Below are 17,759 nucleotides of genomic sequence, written 5' to 3'. Positions count from 1 at the left end.
AGCATGTGCTGCTCTTCCAGAAGATCTGAGATTAATATCCAGCACAAACATAGCAGCTCATACCTGGAGATCCTACATCCCCTTCAGACCTTCAGGGCACTGCATACACACTGTTCTCATACATACAGACAAAATACCCAGACATATATTAACAAAATATTTAAAATGTTTTTAACGTAAATATCATTTCCAACTCATAGGCCATACAACAAAACAGGGAGTGGACTACATTTAACACACTGAATTTAGGTTGTCAATCCCCTGTTCTTAAATTATGTTCAGGAGCATGTGTATTTAATAGTTTAATCTGTTAAATATTAATTAAAATGTCCTTCTACTTAGTCTAAACTATCTAGAGAGGCAAATTTCAACAATGTTGCTTTTCAAAAAGTAGATGGTTCAGACCAAAGAGTCTAAATAGAAACATTAAATCTACATAAAAAACATACTGCCGGGCGATGGTGGCGCACGCCTTTAATCCCAGCACTCGGGAGGCAGAGGCAGGCGGATCTCTGTGAGTTCGAGGCCAGCCTGGTCTACAAGAGCTAGTTCCAGGACAGGAACCAAAAACTACGGAGAAACCCTGTCTCGAAAAACAAAAAAAAAAAAAAAAAAAATACTACAACACTAGAGAGTCTGTCAATATATTCAAGTAAACACAGTTAATATGCAAAAAGCAAAAGCAAAATGAAAAATAACAACTCTGGCCACAACCTGCAGGGACTCCATTCCTTCAGATCATTTTTATGGGAAAACAGAGGTAGGTACATATTCAATCACAAATCAACATTACAGATGTCAAGCATCTGTAAAAGCATCTACCTTTAATCTGCAGAAAGTAATAAACTTGACAAAAATGTCATAAAGCTTAATAAACAAATCTCAACAAAAGTCCTTAATATATAAAATGAATACAACTGCTCAATGAACCCCAACCTAATCCATTCTGCTACAATCTTTCAACAATGCAACTCAATAGAAAGCTGGTATTTTGATCATGCCTCCTGTAAAATCATTACTTCATAATCTTTTTTTTTTTTTTTTTTGGTTTTTCAAGACAGGGTTTCTCTGTGGCTTTGGAGCCTGTCCTGGAACTAGCTCTGTAGACCAGGCTGGTCTCGAACTCACAGAGAGATCCGCCTGCCTCTGCCTCGCGAGTGCTGGGATTAAAGGCGTGGCCACCATCGCCCGGCTAAGTATTTATTTATTTATTTATTTGTTATATATACAATATTCTGCCTGTGTGTATGTCTGCAGGCCAGAAGAGGGCACCAGATCTCATTACAGATGGTTGTGAGCCACCATGTGGTTGCTGGGAATTGAACTCAGGACCTTCGGGGGCTGGAGAGATGGCTTAGTGGTTAAGAGCATTGCCTGCTGCTACTTCATAATCTTATTTCAGTAACTCGCCAACAGTTACCAAGGATAAAAACTTGCTATACAGCCGGGCGGTGGTGGCGCACGCCTTTAATCCCAGCACTCGGGAGGCAGAGGCAGGCGGATCTCTGTGAGTTCGAGACCAGCCTGGTCTACAAGAGCTAGTTCCAGGACAGGCTCCAAAGCCACAGAGAAACCCTGTCTCGAAAAACCAAAAAAAAAAAAAAAAAACTTGCTATACAAAACTCAACACTGCAATTTTAAAAATTATGAAAATCATCTCTGCTATAAACACACCTTGGAAAATTTCTCAGGCATTTAAGAAATGTGTTCCTCCAGAGATGTGTGAACCAAGTATGGTGATGTATGACTGTAATTCGAGCATTTAGAATGCTGAGGCAAGACAATCTCAAATTCAAAGCCAGCCAGTTAGAGAGCCTCGAAACAAGCGCCAAAAGTGTGCCTATAGCTGCTATCAAGGTTTGGAAAGATGGTTCAGCAGTAAAGCACACTGGTTGCTCTTCCAGGAGGCCTGGGTTCAATTCCCAGAACCCACATGGCAACTCACAACTGTCTATAACTTCAGTTCCAGGGAATCTGATACCTTCACACCACTGTACATAAAATAAATTAAAAAAAAATTATCATCTATCTTTTCTCTCATTTCTTTTTTGGGGAAAAAAAATCCTAACATACCGTATTTCCAAAGATAGCTCAAACAAAGCATTAGCATCTTAACTATAATATATACATAAATGTAAGCATCACCAACTGGAAATAAACTTACCTCAAACAACTGCAGGTTGTTCTTTGTGTGGCTTCAACAAAGTCCCAGCATGCTATTTTATCAGCTGACTCTTCTTCACATAGGCCACTGGATGTAGCAGAATACTTCCTCCTAAAGTAAATTATAAATTCCTTAAATATATAAAATTTCTATTAGAGTATAATTTAATATTTATATTTTTGCCTTTTGTTTTCTTGTTTTTTTGGAAACAAGGGTTCTCTGTGTAGTTTTTTTGGAGTCTGTTCAGGAACTCACTCTTGTGGACAGACAGGCCTCAAATTCACAGAGATCTGCCTGCCTCTGCCTCCCAAATGCTGGGATCAAAGGTGTGCGCCACTACTGCCCAGCTCTAATCTTCAATTTTTTAAAATTAATTTTTCACAATTTTGATTTCATACTTGTACTTAACCAACAGGCAAGTTTTAAATCTCAAAATAAAAGATACAACTGGACATGGTGGCACAGGCCTCTAATCTCAGCACTTGGGAGGCAAAGGCAGCTGGAGCTCTGTGAGTTGAGACCTGCCTGGTCTACAAACCAAGTTCCAGACTAGTGAAGAATACACAATGAGATCTTGACCAAAAACAATAAACAAATAAATTAAATAAAATAAAGATACATACTTGTTCTGTAATCTGTTCATGTTGCATTCTTGCCAGACTCTATCTACCACGTGATTTGCTAATTTTCTGGGTATTTTCCCTCCATGATGGCTAGTACTGTCAGTGTTGAAGCCATCAGATACTGAAGAAAGTTTGACCCACTTCTGGGCAGACTGAGGATCAACTGGAAACAAACAAAGAAGAGGAGGCTATAGAAAGGTGAAAACATTGAAAAGTAACGTGGGAATTTTTATTAATTTGTTGTATGGTTTGCTCTTTTCTCTATTTGGTAATAAGTCTAGTGACATTCTGGGGTCAGAAAATTTTATTTAAACGCAGAAGAGTAAAAATTTTGAGTACGGGATATAAACTGGATGGTAGCATGCTAATGTGGACTTGAAGGATTAAAAACAGAGGATCCAGGTTCAGCCCAGCAGTAGAATACCACCTTATTATGAAGGTTCTGGGTTTAATTCCCGGCAACACAAGCAATCACACATACACACTCACACGTGTTATGTATGTGTATGAGTTATCTTAATTTTGAAAGTGCAATGAATATGTAGGAATAAGAAATTAATTTGCCAGTCGGAGGTGCCGCATGTCTTTAATCCCAGCACTCAGGAGGCAGAGACAGGCGGATCTCTGTAAGTTTGAGGCCAGCTTGGCCTGCAGAGCGAGTTCCAGGACAGATTCAAAAAATTAAGTCTACAGCTTTCTTAAGAGGGTCAGAAAAAAAGACTAATTTATAATCAATGTATACATACACAGAGGATAAAAGCAAAAGTTTTAAGTGTGAATTTAGATGAATATGTTCTTTGCATTATGGTTGCAATTTTCCAGTAAATTTTAAACAATTTCAAGATAAAAACTGTGTAAGTCAGATGTACTCAAATGAATAGATTTGTAACCAGAGCTGATAAGGCAGTTAGTATAATACCTGCTTGAACTTCCTCAGGAGATGTGGGTGGGGTAAGAGTAACTGAAGACATAGCAGGATCTCTTGTGGAAGCAGGCACTTGATGGATACCCAAGCAAGAAGCTGAACAATGAGAGGATCCCACAGAGCTAGGAGCAGGAATGTCTGATTGAGGGACTAGAACAAAACAAGCTGGGTAGATCATTCGGACACCCGCTAAGAACAGAAAGGACAAAACAAAACAAAATCAGCTGCCAATTTCTCAGTAACGGAATTATTTTCACTGAAAAGCACTGTAGTAAAAGATAAGTCTAATAAGATAGCATCACATTTATATAAATAAAGATATCTTACCAATGTGTTTGAGTGTATGGAGGGCAGAGAATAAACTCAGACATCAGTCTTCACTTTTTACCTAGTTTGAGACAAGGTCTCAGGGCTGCTGTCTAACTAGCCTGTGAGCTTCCAGGTCTACTCCTATCACAACTTTCCATCTTACCATAGGAGGGCTGGGATTACAGGAAAACACAATACTGTATGTACTTCATGGAGGTTTTGGAATCAAAACTCATATCCTTACACTTGTACAACAAGTACTTTAAGCCAATAAACCATAGATTTTTCTATCTATAAATACATTTGTTTGTTTTTTAAATATTTTTATACAGCTGACCAGTGTGCATTACATTATAAATTTTAATTTATAAATTTAATGAAGGCAATCAGGAAACTTAGATCATAGATCATTTTGCTTTCTTGTCTATTTTAAAAATCTAATAAACATTTGTATTCTGTTTCTGCCATAACTATTCCAATAACAAACAATGTATTTACTGAAATGGAGTAATGAGAATAGCTTTGATTTTTTTTTAAAAAGCCAAGCATGTATCTGTATTCCTAGGACTAGGGAGGTTGAGCAGGAGAGTCTTGAGTCCAGGACCAGCCTGGGTTACAAGAAAGAGTCTCAAATTCAAGATAGATAGATAGATAGATAGACAGAAAGATAGAAAGATAGATTGATTAGATAGATAAGATAGATAGATAGATCCAGACCTCCCATGTGTTAACCCTTACATGTGATATTACTATTAGATTCCATTAACTACAGTAAAAACTAGTCCCTATTATCTGCTCACGCCTACCATCAGGCTTAACTATATGCCGCATCTTAAGAGAGTTAAATATGCTAGGAGAGATTGGTTCGGTATTCTTTAACATCTTATTTCTGCTATGTGATTAATATGATCAGAAACAGATCCCCTTGCTAACCTGTATCCTTGAATGTTTAGACATAGAGACTAAAGCTAATCTGGAAAGAACTGATTTAAGTAGAACATAGCAAAACCAGAAAGTACTTACGGATATTTTCTGTTACTGAAGGAGAAAGTTTTACTAATATTCAAGCACTATACATAATACAGGCTGTCAATCTTTCCAGCCTCCAAATATTAACGCCTTTACTCTTGCCCTCTTCTTGAGCATGTAGACAACAGAGTATGTTCCTCTATCACTATAACTCTGGCGCTACCATGTAACTAGCCTTGTCCAATTATATGTGAGCAAACACATCCCAGCAGAAGCTTTAAATACATTTATATGGTTAGGCTTGGTCCCTATTATTCCTTTATTTTCATAAGAACATGGTGTCCCAGATACTGGGTATTCTTTAACCTAGATCATACAATGAGAAGACACATAAAGCCATCACAGCCAAGCTGTAGCCCTTACATAATGTTCAAGAAATAAAATGTTTGGTGTTGAACACCAATGGGGTTGTCTGTTATTAAACAAAATCTAACTAAAACATGCAAGATTTATTATTCTCCTTCAGACTAATATCAGAATCCATACCAACAAGAACTTCTACTGCAGCCAAAGAATCATCTTCCCAATCCATATCTTCCTGCTTCTCTTCAGACATCTCTTTCAAACCACATGAAATAGGATAGAACTGTTTCCATTCACCAATTAATTTTTTTGTAGCTGAATCAGACATCTTGAATGCCTGTCCCGTGAGAGTGCCATTTAGTCCAAACGGACTTAAGATAACTAGAAACCAAAGCAGATTTCAAGTAAGTAAAGACTGTTACAGCCAATAAAAAACCATAATAAACAATGTTGCAATGATGTAAGTCGAAAAGGATACCAAAAAGGAAATCCACTGTGATTACATCAAGAAAGTCAATTTGTTACACTTTATTATTTTCAATATAAAAACAACGCTAAGATTTTGAAAATTGTTAAAATATGCTTACCCCCAAATCAGAAAACAATACATTTCAAAATGAACTGGAAATATGTGTATATCATACACTTTATTCTGACTCTCATTTAAAAAATGGGGGCAACCTGAATAAAATGTGGATAAATAAGTCTAAATATTTATGAAGTACTGCCACAAAAATTTGGAAAAACCCACAGACTACATTTAAAATAGTAGATACTTTCAGGACTTAAAAAGCAATTAGCAACGTTATAAAACAACTTCACTTGAGTTCAACAATTCATGGTATAAATGAAATCAAAAGTTCCCCTGGGTAGCTATGCTAAACATGGCTTATGCAACACAACCTTGAGATGATTAACACACAGATAATATAAGATGCTATTAACAGAAAACACAGAAATGTTAATATTCCCATTCATAAAATTTTTAATTAATTTCACTAATGATACGTATTTTGTTGTCTTACTATTGTAATTGCTAGCATTAAAGTTTTAATTTCCAATACTGAAATGAGAATAATCTACCTTGAAATGGGCTATTAGACTGTTGAGCAAGGGTGACATGCTCTTCACTGAGAAGGTATACAGGTTGATGTTGGTTAATTTCCACACTGGTACAAACATTGCTGTCTCCATGCAAGAAAAAGGTGAAAGAGCAGGACAAGTGTTCACTAATAAAGAAGGAAAAGTTATATTTTAGTGATGATTAATAGCAAAAAATTAAAATAACTTGCTTTGCATTTGATGTTTTAATTATTTTGAGACAGAAATTCACATATTTCAGGCTAGCCTCAAATTCACTATGTAGTCAAGGATGACTCTGAACTTCTGATCATCCTAACTTGACCTCCTGGATGCTCAAAGTACAAGCATGTGCCACCATGCCATATTTATGGGAACCTGGATCCTGGGAACATATGGTCTCATGCATAATAGCCAAGCACTCTACTAAATGAGCTACATTCCCAACTCAACATGCTCTGCTTTATTAAGAAGCTATACTACAAAAACGCATACTTTAGCTCAGAAATCTTTATCATCTGTAGGGGGGAAAATTATGGATATGAACAAAGATAAAAAGTGTTCTTCACAACACTGTTTATAATGCAAATAGCTTCAGGAAACCAGTTAAGGTAAGTTAGGTACACCACATATCCAATTATTAAATGACCACAGAAATAAGTCAAGGAAGTTTAATGCAAAATAAACTACCCAATCCCAAAATTTTTTAAAAGAAAAAGTTGGGGAACACATGCACACACACTCCCAGACACACGCATACACAGACACACACACACAAAACAACTCTTCATGAAACTACTAAAAGAGAGCAAGTGTTATTCCTTCATTCAAGAAGGAACTTTTATGCTAAGCACCATGGCACTGTACCAGGCCATGAACTTAGTTAAATGCTGTAAAGATAGAATGTTACAAGAATGCCTTAACATGAAGAACTCTGTATTGAAAATGAAATTCTAATTCCTGAAAAGAGACAGAACTTGGATCTCATTGCCAAGATTGTTCTGAGCATCCCATAGTGACAGCCATCAACCTACCTTCATCACTTCTGGGTCTGACGGTCTTAGATGTCTCTTCTCTCACACACTGGCTTCCCCAGTGATTCTTAAACAGACCTGCCTTTGTACCTTCAGTTTTTGTTTTGTTTTGTTTTTTTTCTCAAACCCTCTGAAGCCACCTTCTTAGAAGAAATTATTTGAGTAAAGTCTCAAAGTAGGCATTTCACTAATTAATCTATACTGCTTCCAAATCCTTTTTCTTGGGGGTGAGAGGGTGTTTTTGCTAAAGGAAGAATCACCATCATGTAAATACATTTTATAGTTTTACTTATTTCTCACAGTTGGCCCAGAATGCAACCTCTAGTGAAAGAATTTGTCTTTGCTCTATATTGTATCTGCAGTAAGTCTCTGACACAAAGTGATACGGCACATTGATACACACTACATACTGTAGGATAAAATCGATATCTGAACTTTTTGATAACTAACCATCAAGTCTATTTTTAAATTTATTCTCTGTATAATGCTCTAAACCACAAATACAAAACTATCTTAAATTTTTCTTTGTTCCATCATTCCCTGCTTCTACCAATTCCTGATTTCTAACTCTCAATAATATTTGTGATTTATATATCCACATGTCTTTTAGGGGTGTTTTTATTATCAAGTAATAAAATACTTTTTATTCATTATGTTTTACTATGTATCCCAGAGTCACCTAGAATTTGCAATGTAACCAAGAACAGCTCAAATTCTGAAACATTTTGCCTTCCTTGGCCTCCTTGCAGGAGTGCACCCACCATATTCAAGTCTAAGTCTTTTAAGGTCTGAGAAGAATCTCCTACATTGCCTCCTTGCCTCACACTGCTAAATGGGATCTTTCTAAAAATTAATTATGATCATATAACTGGAAAGCTTAAAATCATTCACCAGTTCCCCAAAATGTTCGGGGCTAATTTTCAAAAGCATTAACATAGCACTTTAGGCCCTTTAGAATCTGATTTTTGCCAGACTGTGTAAACCATGAAATTTAACCCACCAAAACTGCTTTTATCTGCCACATACTTGTCTCCATATCCTAATCTCTCAAAATTCCTTTAGTTCCCAGCCAATTTATACATACCTTAAAAAGAATTTTAACTTTAATATCAGTGGAAGATTTCATTATTGGCCCCAACTCATCATCCACTTTCCTTTATAAAAACTGTTACTTGGTAACTACAGTAACATTGTGTGTGTGGATACATGTGTGTACAAGTTAGTACATGTGTACTAAGTGCGCAGGCAAGTCAAAGTTAGGTGTTGCTTCAACTGCTCTCTACCTTACTTTTGAGACAGGGTCTCTCACCGACCCTATAGTTCAGAATTTGGTGAGAGTGGCTGGCCAGCAAGCCCCAGCAATCTTCCTGTCTAAATCTCTACAGCACCGGGATTGCAGGCACACATTGTCAGAGCTGGCTTTTTTTTTTAAGACTTTATTTATTATGTATACAACATTCTGCCTTCATGTATGCCCGCATGCCAAAAGAGGGCGCCAGATCTCATTACAGATGGTCATAAGCCACCACGTTGCTGGGAATTGAACTCAGGACCTCTGAAGAGCAGCCAGTGCTCTTAACCACTGAGCCATCTCTCCAGCCCCTGAGCTGGCTTTTTATGAGGTGCAGCAAGCTTGAGTCATCTTCACAATCCACTGAATAGCAAATCTTCAATGTATATAGTAAACACTTCCAAAAAATATTTGCAAGGATAAGCAAATAACTTAAAATAGACATAGATAGGTTCTTTAACTTTAAAAAAAAAAAAAAAAAAGACAGGTTTGGAGACCTGAATTACATATCTTTACTTATTGTTCCTCTAAACAGTAACATTCTCTAAAATACTGCTTTCTACTGTGTTCACTTCTAAAAAGGAATATTAAATTAGGAAACAAAATACTTTTCACAGTCAGCCTCAGCAAACTTAGTGACACCATATTTCAAAATAAACTAAAGGGGCATTAAGTGTGCAATCCAGTACTAAAATAGAAAGTAACGTGTCCGTCCTCAGGACAAAACAACAAGAAAAAAAGCATGAAAACCACTCGCAAATTCCCCAACAACTTATATTCAATGAGAATTTTGCTATTTAACCCTTTTATAGTTACATTTTATTTAGTTTATGTGTGGTATGTACACATGCATACACGCTTGTCAGGGTCAAAGGACAACTGGGAGCCATCAGTTCTCTTCTTACACATCAGCCTCTAAGATCAAACTCAAGTTATCAGACTTGGTTCCAAGTGCCTTTACCTGTTTACATCTCTCTGGCCCCATTTAAGTTAGAAAAAAAAAACTTGGCTTTCTAGTATAAAGTAATAAATTAGCCTCCAATGAATCTCTGTGAAAAACTAATATTGTCTATCTGCAATACCCTGTTTGCCAGCAGCTCTTAACTCCAGCAATCTATAGCAAGGAAAACCATCCCTCCCACACTGCCAGCAAATGACCTCAATGTACACTGATCATACTGTAATACAGAAAGATTTATAAACTAAGTTTGTGTATAATGTTGGGGGAAAATGCTCTAAAATAGGATTCATACTTTTAAGATTCTTATATTGAAACCAATATTCTAGTCACAGAATACTAAAGGACAAAGAATTTTAGAATACCACTTACACACTACTCAGAAGGCCTCTTTCAGAGAGAAATGGTATCTTTTTTAGTATCATCCTATGAAGTGCCTACGGTTAGCATGAAGGAAAATGAACATGTCTATAACTACAATGAAAGCCAATTGTTAGTTACTCTGAAGGAAAATAAAGACTACTGTTCGTTTTCTATTTACCAATATGGCAGAATTCAAAGATCAAACCACAATAATTTTGTTACAGAAATTGAAATTAAATTGAAATTAAATAAAAGGGTTCTGTCTGTTTTCCATATTTTTCTGTTGTGTGGACTTTGAGCATGCCATGGTACACTTGTAGAGGTCAGAGGTCAACTTGTGGGTGTTAAGTTTTTTTTCTTTCTACCATGCAGATTCTGGTTATCAAACTTAGGTCACCATTAAGAGGGGGGAGGCAGACAGCAATGATTACTCAAGATCAAAGTTAGCTCCTCTAGAACTAGATGTAGTAAACGGCCTATCTCTACAACCCCAATACTTGGGAAAAGAAAACCGAGGAATAAAAAGGCACCCTAGGTATACAGCAAGACGTTATCTTAGAAAAGCAAAGAATGAAACTTAGCTCTTATTACAAGTTTTTGAGCAGTCTCATTTTGTCTCTCAGACTAGCGCTGAACTAGTCTTGTAGGCTGGCCTCAAAGTTGAGATCTTCTGCTTCCACTTTCAAAGTACCAAGATTACTGGCTAACAGGTGTTTGCCACCATATCCAATTTGCTAGAATGGGTTTAATTAATATAAATACTCATGTAAGTGTGTTTGTGCATGTGTGTACATGCACGTGTGCCTGCAGTACGTGTGTGCGTGCGTGGGTGTGTGTATGTGTGTGTGTGTTTGTGTATTACTAGGAAGTAACATACCTGTTTTTTTCACTTGTCTTAAGAAGTTACAGAAAAACAATCTTTTATTTTGCTGGTAGAGAATCTGAGGATCAAAGAGGGTTATATGACTTGGTTTTTTATTTATTTATTTTTTTATTTTTGAGACAGGGTCTCTCTAAGTAGCCCTGGCTGTCTGGGAACTCACTATGTAGACCAAGCTAGCTTTGAATTCATTGAGATCCGCCTGTCTCTATCTTCTTAGTACTGGCATGAGCCACTACACCAAGATATGGTCTATTTTAAATTCAAAAAATTAGGGCTGGGGATGTAACTCAATAGAGTAGCAGTAGTATCTCCAAGACTGATCAAACGATCTTACTCCCCACAAACATGCATGCGCACACGATAAAATTAGTTAAAGGAAGTGCTGACTTAAAAAATAAATAAATAAGACAGTCATTCTATTAAAAATAGGCAGAGTCTGGTATTTTCCCAGAAAGAATATATAAGCAGCCAATAAAAAATCATGTTCACTAAAAGTAGTGATTAATGAAATACAAATCAGAAATAAACTAAGATACCACTTCACACCAACAAACATGATTATTAACAACCAGTAAATAACAAGCATTGTTAAGAATGCAATGAGACCGAAACTCTTATATTGTTGATGAAAATATAAAACACTACAACCACAACGGAAAATAGCATGGCAATTTTCCAGATAATTAAACTTAAAATTGTCATATGATCCAACAATTTCACTTCTGAGTATGTAACCACAAGAATAAAAAGCAAGGACCCAAGGAAATATTTGCACACCAGTGTTTATAACGAATAGTCAAAAGGTGGAAATGACTCAGATGCCAGTCACTAAGAGGACACACAAATACACTCTACCTACACCATGGATCATTATTTGTCTTATAAAAAAAAAAAAATCTCTCCCATACTACAACATGGATAAAATCTGAAAATATGCCAAATGAAATAAGTGAGACATAAAACAAATGTTATATAATTTATATGAGGTGCCTGGAACACTCACAGAAAACGAAAAAGTTGCTTGTCAGGGACCAAGGTGCGGGAGAAAAGGAGTTACTATTTTATGGGTAAATTTTCAGCCTAGGACGATGAATAAGTTCTATTTTTTTTAAGATTTTTATTTATTTATTATTATTATGTGTACAGTATTCTCAGTATTCTGTCTGCATGTATGCCTGCGGCCAGAACAGGGTACCAGATATCATTACAGATGGTTGTGAGCCACCATGTGGTTGCTGGGAATCGAACTCAGGACCTTTGGAAGAGCAGGCAGTGCTCTTAACCGCTGAGCCATCTCTCCAGCCCCGATGAATAAGTTCTAGACTGACAGTAATCACAGATGCAGCACAATGTCAATTTCCTTAATGCTGGGGAAATACTGAAAAACAGCAAAAATTACTAACTTTGTTATGTGTTATAATATTTTAAACTTAGTTATCTTAATTCAGAGATACTTGTATTCTATAAATTCAACAATTTCGTTTTATTTTTGTAACTTTTTGTTTATTTAATTATAGTTTTTATTGTTGTTTGGTTGGTTGGTTTTGTTTTGCTTTGTTTTTTTGAGGCAGAGTCTCACTCTGTAGGTCTCGCTGTCCTGGAACTCATGTAGACCAGGCTAGCCTCAAACTCACCTCTGCCTCCCAGAGCTAGGAAAGGCGTGTGCTTCTATGCCCAGCTAACAGTTTTTAAATTTATACATTAAGGTTAGCTCATATCACAGGCTCAAGTTAAGACACCATACCAGTCCATGTTTGTATATTATTCATTCATTCACTCACTCATTTATTCATTTATTTATTGATACAGCATCTCATGCAGCACTGGCTTGCCTCAAACCCACAATGTACTCAACCATAAACTTCTGGTCCTCCTGCCTCCACCTCCGAAATGCAGGAGTGCTACAGATTGAACTTTGTGCTGTTAGGCAAACACTCTACCAACTACAGTCCCACCCCTACTATTAGTAATTTTTGGACATTCTCCAGATCATTTCCAAGCTTAGACAACTTTGCAAACCACATTAATCAGCAATATCAGACATCCTTAACAAATCTCCATGAACAAAGGCGCTATACTAAAATACCAAAGAATGTATCTCTTCATCTTCTATGTATTTCTACACACTTAGTGAACACAATACTGAACACATAGTAAAGAATCCTTCAGACAGATTCAATGCAATGCCCAGCAAAATTCTTCAAAGACCCCGAAAGAACGATGCTCAACTACATTTGGAAAAGCAAAAAACCCAGGATAGCCAAAACAATCCTGTACAATAAAAGAACTTCTGGAGGCATCACAATCCCTGACTTCAAACTCTACTACAGAGCTACAGTACTGAAAACAGCCTGGTATTGGCATAAGAACAGACAAGAGGACCAATGGAACCGAATAGAAGACCCGAATATCAATCCACACATCTTCAAACACCTAATCTTTGATAAAGAAGCAAAAAATATCAAATGGAAAAAAGAAAGCATATTTAACAAGTGGTGCTGGCATAACTGGATATCAACGTACAAGAATGAAAATAGACCCCCATCTATCACCGTGAACAAAACTCAAGTCCAAATGGATCAAAGACTTCAAAATAAAGCCAGCCACACTGAACCTTATAAAAGAGAAAGTGGGAAGGACACTTGGACGCATTGGCACAGGGAAACACTCGCTAAATATAACCGCAGAGACGGGCGGTGGTGGCGCACGCCTTTAACCCCAGCACTCGGGAGGCAGAGGCAGGCGGATCTCTGTGAGTTCGAGACCAGCCTGGTCTACAAGAGCTAGTTCCAGGACAGGCTCCAAAACCACAGAGAAACCCTGTCTCGAAAAACCAAAATAAATAAATAAATAAATAAATAAATAAATATAACCCCAGCAGCACAGACACTGAGAGAAACAATTAACAAATGGGACCTCCTAAAACTGAAAAGCTTCTGTAAAGCAAAGGACATGGTCAACAAGACAAAACGACAGCCTACAGAATGGGAAAAGATCTTCACTAACCCCACATCAGACAGAGGTCTGATCTCCAAAGTATACAAAAACTCAAGTAATTGGACACCAAAAGATCACATAATCCAATAAAAAAAAAATGGAGTACAGACCTAAACAGAGAACTCTCAAAAGAGGAATCTAAAATGACTGAAAGACACTTAGGAAATGTTCAACATCCTTAGTCATCAGAGAAATGCAAATCAAAACAACTCTGAGATTCCATCTTACACCTGTAAGAATGGCCAAGATCAAAAACACTGATGACAACTTATGCGGGAGAGGTTGTGGGGAAAGGGAACATTTCTGCATTGCTAGTGGGAATGCAAGCTGGTACAACCCCTTTGGATGTCAGTGTGGCGATTTCTCAGAAAATTAGGAAACAACCTTCCTCAAGACCCAGCAATACCACTTTGGGGTATATATCCAAAGGATGCTCAACAGTGCCACAAGGACATATACTCCACTATGTTCATAGCAGCTTTGTTTGTCATAGCCAGAACCTGGAAACAACCTAAATGCCCCTCGACCGAAGAATGGATAAGAAAACTGTGGTACATTTACACAATGGAGTGCTACACAGCAGAAAAAAATAACGACAGTAAAAAAAAAAAAAATAACGACAGCTTGAATTTTGCAGGAAAATGGATGGAACTAGAAAACATTATTTTGAGTGAGGTAACCCAGACCCAGAAAGACAATTATCACATGTACTCACTCACAAGTGGTTTTTAAACATAAAGCAAAGAAAGCCAGCCTACAAACCACAATCCCAGAGTACTTAGACAACAATGAGGACTAAGAGAGACTTACATAGATCTAATCTACATGGGAAGTAGAAAGTAGAAAAAGATAAGATCTCCTGAGTAAATTGGGAGCATGGGGACCTTGGGGGAGGGCTGAAGGGGGGAGGGGAGAGGCAGGGAGGGGAGCAGAGAAAAATGTAGAGCTCAATAAATATCAATAAAAAAATTAAAAACAGCCGGGCGGTGGTGGCACACGCCTTTAATCCCAGCACTCGGGAGGCAGAGGCAGGCGGATCTCTGGGAGTTCGAGGCCAGCCTGGTCTACAAGAGCTAGTTCGGGGACGGGCACCAAAGCTACAGAGAAACCCTGTCTCGAAAAACAAAACAAAAAAAAAAATTAAAAACATAAAAAAGAGAATCCTCCAGCCCTTGAGTGGCAGAGGCAGGCAGATCTCTGTGAGTTCAAGGACAGCCTGGTCTACAAGAGCTAGTTCTAGGACAGGCTCCAAAGCTACAGAGAAACCTTGTCTTGAAAAACAAAACAAAAACAAACAACAGAAAATCTGTCTCAAGAAACTTAAACAAAGAAATCCTAATGATTCAAGTGCCAGAGCAAAATTCATCAGGGTACAAGTGTTATCATCGTGTAAAATCAGATTTCCTAAGAACAAATCAGTTGAGAACAACTACAGAAGTGGAAGTTGGACAGTCTGAAGTAGCTAAGGCAAACTGGCAGTGTATACCCTGATATGGGAGGGGGGGGGGAACTCTGGGACTCTACCATTCACTCCCTCGCAACTGAGAAGACAATTAGATCCAGGAGACCACCAAGTATCCGCTAACAACCAACAAACACTAACTAGTTAAGTTAAAGCCCTAAAATCTAGTTATTAGACAACCACCATGTAATTAGAGTCATTTGGACTATGGCCAATTCAAATTAAGGTATGTTCTGAGTCTAAAAAAAACACACAAGATTTCAAAGACCTCACACAAAAACATTAAACTATCTCAATGGTATCTCTTATAGATTTACACTCTAAAATGTATTTCAGGTGCACTGAACTAAGTAAAAAATATTATTAAAATTAGTTTCACTTGATTTAGGCTTTGTATAAATTTTATCTATTGTGCACACACATCCATCTAAGCCTATCAAACACATTACTAAGCTCAGTTAACAGTCTAACAGAAAAATCAATGTGATTTACATCTTATTTCTTTATGCTACCCAAGAAGACACAAAGAAATAACAGTAAAAGAAATACAGCAATGCATGCCTAGAGACCCAGCAATGAGGAACTGTGAAGGATCTTTAGTTCAAATACAGGTGGGGCTATATAAGCATGACACTCGAGATCTCAACAAACAGTAAGGATAACACAAAACCTCTTACTTCAACTTTTCAGAGGTAGTAAGATATCCGAAGAACAAAGAACATCCTAAACCTATTAACTGCTACTAATTCCATTCCAGCAGAGATTTGCATGTCATGGTGCTTATTTTTAATTAATTTTGAAGATCAGGAGATAAAGTAAAAGCCATGTGAAGGAGTAAAGTTTTATTACTGCAATTTAAAGCACATCCTGCTGCCTACTGATTTAATAATAAAAAAACCTTGACCAATTGCTTAAATAAAGCACTAGAAGCACTATTTTAATAATAAAGACAACACTATCCAAAAGAACTTTCTACAGTGATGAATGCCCCCACTTCTGAACTGCCACTATACAGAACAGGTATTTGAAATGTAGCTTCCTAAACTGAAATATTTTTTTTAATTTAATTTCAATATATTGGATCTAAATAGCAAAATGTAGTTAGTGGCTAGCATATTAAACAGTATAGGCCTAAAACATATGTAAAGAAAAAAACAGCACCCTAATACTCTTCTTTCTTTTTTAGGAGATAAGGGGAAGTTATGATGAGATTCTCACTATGTAGTCTAGGTTGATTTTGAACTTCCACTTTCAGTCTCCAGAGTACTGGAATTACAAGAATGTGCCACCATGCTCAGCTTTAATATTCTTTCTTTTTTTAAAATATTTATTTATTTATTATGTATACAATATTCTTTCTACGTGTATGCCTACAGGCCAGAAGAGGGTACCAGACCCCATTACTGATGGCTGTGAGCCACCATGTGGTTGCTGGGAATTGAACTCAGGACCTCTGGAATAGCAGGCAATGCTCTTAACCACTGAGCCATCTCTCCAGCCCCAGCTTTAATATTCTAATTATAATAATCTGCCACAAATGCATGAGGTAGTCCTCTCCTTCCCCGAAAAACAAAACCAAGAATAATCTTAATCTTTGTGGATCAGGTAAAGAACATATTGAACCACAGATTTGATCCTATGTTCTTTTTTGTTTTATCTGTAGTTAGTAACTATTTATTCTATCCTGTATTTATACGTGTGTGTGTGTGTGTGTGTGTGTGTATGTATACTCATGTGCATGCCACATGCATTATGTTCTTATAATAATCACTCTATGCTGCCTTTTAAAATTGGGGCGACAGATAACTATCGTACATAAAATAAAGATGTCAAAAGCCCAAATTAGCAATTTTTTTCATAAAAATTGATGTATCTACAGCTGAAGATATGGGATAAGATTATAGTATATGTTAAAATTAAATACTAGCTAAAATCAAATACTATCAGATAGAGTGGATCCTACCTGTAAACCCAACATTCTGAACCCTGAAGCATGAGGATCACCACAAATTCTAAATTAGTCTGAGCTACAAATTCCATGCTATTGTATATAATCTCATCTACTACTTAGCAAAATCTCTTATGGCAATATACTCCATAAGATGTAAAATTAGTTGTCTCAAACAAGAGTTGCATACCAATATCATTCTATCCTGTATACCTTACTTGAAGCGCATTTAAATCTTGCTAAATTAGGGTTTGGGAGATTGATTCAGTGGGTAAATTTACTTACCATCAAATCTGACAGTTCGAATTCTGTTCCCAGGAGCCACATGATAAAAGGTAAAACTTCCAGAAGATGTTCACTGACCTTTAGGTGTGCTATGTAGCACAAGAA

The 17,759-nt window shown here is 36.9% G+C and overlaps 1 protein-coding gene across 1 annotated transcript in view; it reads right to left on the bottom strand.

Moving 5' to 3' along the window:
- The window catches only part of Med13 (mediator complex subunit 13), a 95,894-nt gene that overhangs the window by 60,614 nt on the left and 17,521 nt on the right, over positions 1-17,759 (bottom strand). Inside the window, exons 4-8 of the mRNA XM_041664073.1 lie at positions 6,437-6,582; positions 5,537-5,734; positions 3,707-3,901; positions 2,788-2,950; positions 2,165-2,275 (exon numbers count right to left, since the gene is read on the bottom strand). Coding sequence (XP_041520007.1) covers positions 2,165-2,275; positions 2,788-2,950; positions 3,707-3,901; positions 5,537-5,734; positions 6,437-6,582 — 813 coding nt within the window. The remainder of the gene's footprint in view (positions 1-2,164; positions 2,276-2,787; positions 2,951-3,706; positions 3,902-5,536; positions 5,735-6,436; positions 6,583-17,759) is intronic.

This window comes from Microtus oregoni, unplaced genomic scaffold (genome assembly GCF_018167655.1).
Source record: "Microtus oregoni isolate MIOR12 unplaced genomic scaffold, Mior012 000015F_ref0000493, whole genome shotgun sequence".
In the NCBI taxonomy this organism is placed as follows: domain Eukaryota; kingdom Metazoa; phylum Chordata; class Mammalia; order Rodentia; family Cricetidae; genus Microtus; species Microtus oregoni.
Note: the sequence above shows the minus strand (reverse complement) of the source record. Positions and strands in the feature narration are given on the sequence as shown.